At 39.1% G+C, this 8505-nt stretch overlaps 1 protein-coding gene across 1 annotated transcript; it reads right to left on the bottom strand.

Annotated features, from left to right (window-relative positions):
- Window positions 1-1464: 1464 nt before the first annotated feature.
- Window positions 1465-8467, bottom strand: ptp4a1 (protein tyrosine phosphatase 4A1). Its single transcript, XM_078541838.1, has 5 exons — window positions 8335-8467; window positions 7066-7158; window positions 6207-6337; window positions 4415-4489; window positions 1465-3148 (listed from the first exon to the last, which is right to left on the bottom strand). Exons 1-5 carry the CDS (start codon window positions 8437-8439, stop codon window positions 3031-3033), a joined length of 522 nt encoding a protein of 173 aa, XP_078397964.1. The 5' UTR covers window positions 8440-8467; the 3' UTR covers window positions 1465-3030.
- Window positions 8468-8505: the final 38 nt, after the last annotated feature.

The raw sequence follows: 8505 nt of genomic DNA, 5'->3' as shown, positions 1-8505 counted from the left end.
TCAAAAAACTTTCCCCTCAAGCAGCCAACTGGCTAGATTCCTGTATGCCCATTTCTCATAGGAAAAGTGTCTATTGCAGTCAGAATGTTGCCTGAAGTTAAACATGGGACCTCACTTGCCTTTATACACACAATTGAATGTAGTTCATGTGTACCTGCAGCACAGCCTCCCAAACCTAGTATACAAATGCAGTCCAGTGAATTGGGTATATGCAAAGCAATGTGTCATGCAGCAGCCACCAGCAAGGCACTATGCCAAACATAAAGCCACATTGTTCCATAAGAGGGTTAACATCAAGCAAAGAACATTGTCAACAGCGAGTGGTAAATTCCAGTGCTGCCATGGGTGTAAACCCATCCTTGTTAAATGACAGATAGTGAAGAATATCTATAGCATCATTGTGTCAATTCCCACATACTAGCCACATTACCAGAAACTCAACAGTTTGCTCTTCATAATTCAAACTATCAAAAACGTTATGAGTATAGCATAATGCAATGATTCTTGCACTCCTTCACACTTAAACCCATTAACTAAAGCTTTTAGCCAAAGTTTTTGCCATTCTCATCATACGGATTAGGAATAGGCCACTCGACCCCTCGAGCCTGCACTGCCATTCAATAAGATCATGGCTGATCTGAACGTACCCTCAACCCCACATTCCTGCCTACCCCTGATAATCTTTCACACCCTTATTAATCAAGAATCTATTTAGCTTTGCCTTAAAAATATTCAAAGACTCTGCTTCCGCTGCCTTTTGAGGAAGAGAGCTCCAAAGAATCTCAACCCCAAAGAAAAAAAAATATTCATCTATCTTAAATGAGCGACCCCTTATTTTTAAGCAGTGACCCTTAGTTCTAGATTCTCCCACAAAAGGAAACATCCTCTCCACATCCACCCTGTCAAGGCCCCTCAAGATCTTAAAGGTTTCAATTACACTTCTAAATTCCAGTGGATACAAGTCTAACCTGTCCAGCCTTTCCTCGTAGGACAACCCGCCCATTCCTGGTATTAGTCTAGTAAACCTTCTCTGAACTGCTAACACATTTGCATCTTTCTTTAAATAAAGAGACTAGAACTGTACACAATACTCCAGATATAGTCTCACCAGTGCCCTGTACAACTGAAACATAACCTTCCTACTTTTGTAATCAATTCCCCTTGCAATAAATTATAACATTCCATTAGCTTTCCTAATTACCTGCTGTACCTGCATACTAACCTTTTGTGATTCATGCACTTGGACACCCAGATCCCTCTGAATCTGAGCTCTGCAATCTCTCACCTTTTAGATAATAAACTTTTGTATTCTTCCTGCCAAAATGAACAATTTTCACATTTGCCCACTCAATAGTACTGCTCTAGACCTCGAAAAATCGCATCAAGTTTAAAACTACAGATTAAGGGCATAGTTGTACTGACCCAGGATAAGCAGCAAAAGGACCAGCAATAAAATACAAAGACTTATGTTTTTCTTCCACTTTTTATTTCAGATGACAAGCTCTCGCACTAGATTTTAAACAAGCTGGTGAATACTGGCAAATTACTTCTCCCACAGAACTATACCACACGTTCCCAAGACAGTATAAATATGGTTTATCTAACATTAATACAACATTGCATCAAATTACATAATTAAATGATCAAGTATCCAAGTATTACCTTATGCAATCAAAAGGCATACAAAATATTACAGACATCAGGGCCTGCATAGTTTAAGCAGAAACTCAAAAATCACGCTTCTGACAAGTTGGTAAACCTCCAATAGTACATCAAAAGAAAGATTACAAGTTTCAGAAAGTTACTGTACAGTATGAATTTAGCTACAACAAAGCATTTCTACTTTAAAAAATTACTTGGTATGTAATGGGCAAACCCCAATATACATTTTCTGCACAAGACAAAAAGGCAACATACTAATATTTAATATCCCCCATTCCCCAATCCTTGTTTCAACCCCTCCCTAAAGATCAATTGTGGAGTGCCAGTGTTCCTTGTAAGGCTTTATTTTGAAAATTAAACCCAAGTGTGCTTCGGTATGCTTTGAGTGTTGCAATGTGCACAGTCAAATGAACTGATATGTCCTTTTGGACACTAAAGACTGCATAGTGGGGGCAGTGAGGTATGAAATTAATGGTATGTCACATGATTTGTAACAAAATTATTAAATGCATTGCAAGCCTTTTCAAAAATGCAATATACATCAGAACAGAGGGCATTCAAAAGTACTATTAAGACTTTAGTCAGTGATAAGTTTAAAAAAGAAACCTAGGCATAGTACTGCTGTGCAGAAATTACTTCTAGTGCGACTGTGGGAGGGCGTGTAAACAGTGTCGAAGTGTACAGTGAGCAGCCAGCCGAGATAAATCTTTGACACTAGCGTGCAGGACACTCATCTGAAGGAGCTGGGCACGACATTCATGTAGCATTGTCCCATCCAGGCAAACTTTCAATGAGATATCGAAAAGCTGATGGTAGTTTTACAATTCACGAAGTGACTCAAGACAGGAAGCTGGGAAAAGGCAGGGGGGGGGGAGGGGGGGGGTCAGTGTGGTGTAGGCGAAAAAAAAGTGTTAATGATTAACTGTTCACAAGATTCCAGCTTCTCTCACATATGGATTCTGGTTTAAAAAAATTCTGGCAGCAGTTTAGCGCTTAATTTAGCCGTTGTATATCTTTACTTTGCATCTGTAAACACCAACAGTGCCCTGTATTGTATACTCATGCTGTATTTCACATCCATGTTAACTGTCTAAGAGCCAAGAGTCTAAACTCAAACCAATTGGGGAGGGACCCTCTTATTCTAGTTTAGAAACATACAGCAGCAACTTTTTAGCTCACAAAAAGAAGTGAATCTGAAGGCAAGAGAATCTCAGGTTTTAAAACAAAACACCATCTCCATCTCCAAACCCCTACGGAAGCACCAGTTTACATTACAAGCACATCTAAAATTTTACGTTCCCCAGCTAAACTGCCTTAGTTGGCTATATCCTCTGCCTTCAGACAAATTGAGTGATCAATCTTCCGACATTACTGGATGCAGCAATTATTCCGATGACCATTGGAATCTTTAAAGCGCAGACGCATTTTGGGACGGTACTTCTCCAGGTACAGGAGCTGCTTGCTATTGAAAGCTCCGCGTCTCTTTCTGTAATACAAAATACAAGGTTTAAAAGTGCTCCCGTGCTAGCTTTTCCCTGTGCAATTAAAAATTGACCCAAATTCTGCCATCTCTAATGCATGATGCCAGAATCCTTCAATTGCTTAAGCTCATTTCCCAGTACAAATAATCCAACTACCCATTGCACTTTATTTACTCAGCAAGTTTGTTCTAATGGCCCCTTCAGTCTTAGAAGAGGCTAGTTCAAATAATGGCAGTATTCTACTCGATACTAATATGAGGTGGGCAAATGATTCATGCTGTAGCATATGTTGTTCAGAGTTTCAACATAGAAGGCTGCCAATTCAAATGCTACATTTGCAAATAAGGAATATAACTTGATGATCTAATGGTCATAATCACTGATGTTATGCTCAGCTCTAGTCAACTACTTAGAAAGGATATGGGAAAAAAATTGCCCAAATGTAAAGATGGAAAGGCTAAATTTAGAAAATAGGTAGTTGAGATAAGTTGCATATTTACTTCAAAATGCACCAATTAAATGGAGGGTGGGGGGAAGCTGGAGATGGTGGCCGGGAGGAAGAAAGGAAGAGTTAAACAAAAGCAAAAAGCAAAGGAATAGAGTACATTGTTCGAGTGAGATGAGATGAAGTAGATAGTGAGAGGAGGCTAGTGTGGAGCATATACACCAGCACAAATGATATTTGTATAACAAATACTACGTAAGCAGCAAAGAACTTAAACTCAGAAGTGATTAAGCATTTGAAGCAAGAATATTAATTGAAGCAAATATCATTGCTCAAATTGCAATTTATTTGACGTATGAACAAAGTTCTAAAGGGACAAGCTTCCTTTCGAAGAAATCTTCAATCCCAGCAAACAATTTGATATAAAGTGATGAATTTAGTTAAAAATAAAAAGGGCTAAGCAGCATATATAATGTAGGTCAGATTTCCAGATAAAGAGACTTGTTAAAAAGTTTAAAGAGATTGTTGGTTGAGGGACATATCGCAACTTCCAAGTATATAAAAAATACTTTAAGGTAGTGGTAAAATGGAGACCAACTGTCTGCTAATGGCATTGTAAATTCTTACCCAGTGTAATCAACAGCTTCACGAGCCATAGCCTAAGTTTAATAATAGACACTTTACTTAATTTGCACATGAAACTAAAATGAGGCTAAAAATCAAGCATTTAGGGATAATTCTTGAGTCGAGCACTTGTAACTCAAGCCCTTGTATTTGCACATGATTTGGCAGAAGTGTACAAGATTACATGACAAACTGCACTTACTGTCGAATGAACTGAACAGCATCTTCGTACTTCATTCCACATTCAATCAGCGCCAAGGCTACCAGAACTGGGGCTCTGTAGAAAGAAAAACTGGTTCAGGCAACATCACTTTCACTTCCTGAAATATCCAGACAAGTTGTGTCCACCATGGTGTCTCACTCAGCTGTACCCTATGGATTTGATTAGTCCATACAAACTATAAACAAATCTGTTTTCAGCCCATTGCTGAGTCCCCAGTAATCATGTGCTAATTTTATACCAACAGCCAACCTGCTCCCTCCCAGGGCTGCAATGTTTAATGTGAATTGACAATGTGGTTTATATCATCCTTCACCACTAATCAGTTGCTTGGTTTTTATTTTAGGCAATTTTCTTCCAAAGAGAGGCCTGTCTCAGCCTCCTACTTTTGCTGCTGTCTCAGATTTACTGTACAACATTTTGAGGTCCTAAAGCCTTACATCAATGTCTCTCTGACAGCAGACACTAGAAAGTAGTGAGAGAAGTTAGCTAGCTGATTGAACTAACAACTGAAAAGAAAGCATTTTATTTTTGATAACCTCAATCTTAGTTGTAAGTTTTGTGCTCCATACTCGTTCCTGAGCTGGGGCCATGCCGCCACTCCCCAGTTTCTTGCCCTGCACACATTGAAGGACATCTCTGATAAGAGTATTGTGTTATAGCCAAGCTTCTAGATGCACTGCAACACTGACAATTCTAGGCTCAGAACTTCTCCACCCCCCACATCATAACCAAGTCAGACTGTTCCTTTGCAGGAGGAACGGGGGGGAAAAAATGTGTGACAGAAGAGGATAACAAAAATACAGAAGGGAGGTGACATAAGCAAAATATATGACTTTAAAAAGGTTAGCTGACTGGGGAGGAAAAATAATAAATGGAAAAAAGAGTTAGAATTTTTGTTTATGAGCAATGCCACTGAGTATCAACTAGCAAATGTGAAACAGGGGTACAGAAGTGTAATAATAGCAATAGCACAAACCAGGTCGTGACAACAGTGTTGGGGGAAAAAAAGACTTGAGCGGATGCAGATTCCTCCATACAAGCCATTCCTATCACATTTGAGATCGTCAGTGTAACCCCCCAGTATGTTTCTTTGATTGAACTTATTCAAGACCCCTCGACAGGTTGTAAAAGGAATGAGTTAGCTCATTAATCTATTCCTATGATACAAAGCAAATTACTAACACATCCAGTCAAAACCAGGCCACGAAGACCTTGGCCTCCTATTCACTCAAAGCTGAGCTGCAAAACCATATCCAAGTTCCTGGTCAACACCACTGTCACAAAAAGCTCCAGATTATATTCACCTTTGGATTTGATTTTAAGATCTTGCTTACTTCATAAAATCAGCGTTGAAAAACTCAGTTGTCAGTATCTCACTCTCCATCCAAAGCACCCTTCAACATGCCACTATTGCTGCAGTGTTCTTACCTCCTGCATCCTTCTATCCTTGGCTTTTGTATACTCTCCTTCTGTCCAATTGAGAATCTTCAGCTACCTCTGCTTTGTTCTGGAACTCCCACACCAAATTACATCTTTAAAACCTTCATGTCCCATCTTTTCAACCAAACTGATGCTCAACTCAGCTCAGCAAGCATTCCTTTATTCTAATACCTTATTTTTCCTTCCTCTTGAGAACACTTTCCACATTAACTACTCTACAGAAATGTAAGTTGTTGGACTACACAGTAGCAAAAGTTAACTATGTAGAAATGCTGTATTCACAGCCACAGCACAAATGCCAAGCAATAAAAATTTGAAGAATAGTACGCACCGCCCAAGTCCAGCCACACAATGGACAGCAATGCAACAGCCAGGCTCTTCTCGGAACTTGGCTCTCAAAAGGGTTAGCCAATCATCCACAATCTGGTTGGAAGGTGGAGCACCATCATCAAACGGCCAGTCCTGTTAGAAAGGAAAAGGTTCCATTGTGTTTTCATTCACCAATTCACCATTTTACATCAACACAACCCCTAGCCAAGCACAGGGCTACCAGTGCCAAACCTTTCCTGGTACCTTTAATGGATCGCCATGGTCAACCAAATGTAGTTAAAATCTTTACACTAACTTTTGTAATACAGCACCTTAAATGACAGGTTCTATACATTATAGATATTATCTGACAAAGGCATACATTCAAAGACCTTGCATACAAGAATTCCCTTTCCAGTGCAACTTCCACAGTCAATTTCTTACTAAAAATCTTAGTTTGGGAAGAACAGTCATGATAGAATCAGTTATCCTATCCCAATTAAAGAATGCATTTAAAAATGGTGAAGTTAATGCTCAAGGTGAGGATTGTTACTAATGCAAAATGTAACACTCTTCCCTTTTTGGGCACCCATCAAGCATCCTTGGGGGAGGCTGTGGTGAAGGGGTATTGTCACTGGGCTAGTGGTGGAAAAGTGACATCCCAAAACCAAAAACGAGTAACAGAATTTGATGTTAAACTTTCATACAAGTTACAATAAATCATTTACCAGAGAAAGCCAACTTTGAATTGGAATTACCTGGTGATTTTTAGAGGGAGGAGTCTCAAACGTTGTTGCAATGTACTAGATTAAAATGGACTATTGTGTACTATTGTCAGAACAGAGATAGGAGGTAGGCTACAATCAATTCATTGCACTTACCAAAAACTGAATGCCTTCTTTTTCAACTGGAGATGTGTCATAGGTTGCTTCACATACTCTAACTACTGTAGTGACACTATACTTCTTCAACTCCTGAAAAAAAAATGTCAGCACGGTAAGCAGTTCTATCTTTGACTTGTAGGTAACAAGTAAACAATCTTTTAGTATTTATAATTCTAAACTCTAAGATTCAGGGCATAAACCAGATTTTGGAACAATGCTAAAGCCTCGACTTTAAACTTCTAAAATTTTGGTTGCCCTTATTTGATTGCCATCAAAATCAGGAGGACAACATGGACTAGGCATTTAATTTCAATTCACATTTTAACCAGATACTTGTATTGCATTAGTGCACAATATATTGTTACTAAGCAAAGGTTTGCTCCAGGGAGACTGAAAACAGGAAGATTGCACCTCTCCTGGCTTTTTAAATTAAGCCAAGGCCTTGTTCTGAAAATAATGTGAAAATTGGCAAGGTGTCAGTTAACATGCAGATATGGTTGGTTAGGGTGGGGAGGAGAGAGAATTTAATGATAGGAAAATACTTATACAAAGACAATCAGGTAGAACTAATTAGGATCCAGGGTGACTTAATTAAACTCTATTTAAAGCTTTTTTAGTACAAATTTGAGGTTTCAAATTTCTGCCCAAGTAATCTTAAAAATACACAACTCAGACACAAGTAATGCAGGCATATAAAAAAAATGTTTTGCAGCCAGCTTCTTTTACCAGTCATCAGCACTTATCAATGGACTAAGGTTTCAGAGAACCCATCATCTGCTCTTCCACCTGGCTTTTGACCGCCACTGCTGCAGAGCCCCAGCTGCTCAATACAGCGAGAAAATGCCATCAGAAGTAGTCAACTGGAAGCAGTATCCTGCAGTTAGCAAGCGCTCAACTGTCAAGCGATCTGTTCCATTTTGTCCTGCAAATACTTGCTTCAACCAGCCATGGTGAAGGACAGGTAGGACTACTGATCTCAGCTGGCGAAAGAAAAAGATGCAGTGTGCGTAACTGTGCAAGGGGGAGGGGAAGGGGTCGAAGGTCTGAGTGCGATGAGCATATTAGGTTACTTATTTTATTGGTTTGATTTGTTAAATAATGAACATGTTTCAGCATAGATTATATCTGCTTTGGTTAGCTGAATCTCAGATTTGGGAGACAGGTTCCCAAGAACTGCATTGATAATAACTCCATCCAATTTTGAAAACTACCAGAAAGCTAAACTCTACTTCTTGTCAAATGTTAAATTTTAAAGTGAGCACTCACCTCTATGAACTTATTTAAGGTTGCATTGGTAGGGTTGTGTGTGATCAGGAATCTCATGTTCTTGTAAGTAATTTCCACAGGCGCTGGACGATTCATTCGAGCCATTTTCTTATAAAAATGCACAAATCCTATAAAGTGAAAAAGAACTGTCCCGCAAAAGCTGAAAATTAA

The sequence above is a fragment of the Cetorhinus maximus genome, chromosome 5, assembly GCF_964194155.1.
Source record: "Cetorhinus maximus chromosome 5, sCetMax3.hap1.1, whole genome shotgun sequence".
Lineage (NCBI taxonomy): Eukaryota > Metazoa > Chordata > Chondrichthyes > Lamniformes > Cetorhinidae > Cetorhinus > Cetorhinus maximus.
This window is presented reverse-complemented; position numbering and strand designations above follow the sequence as displayed.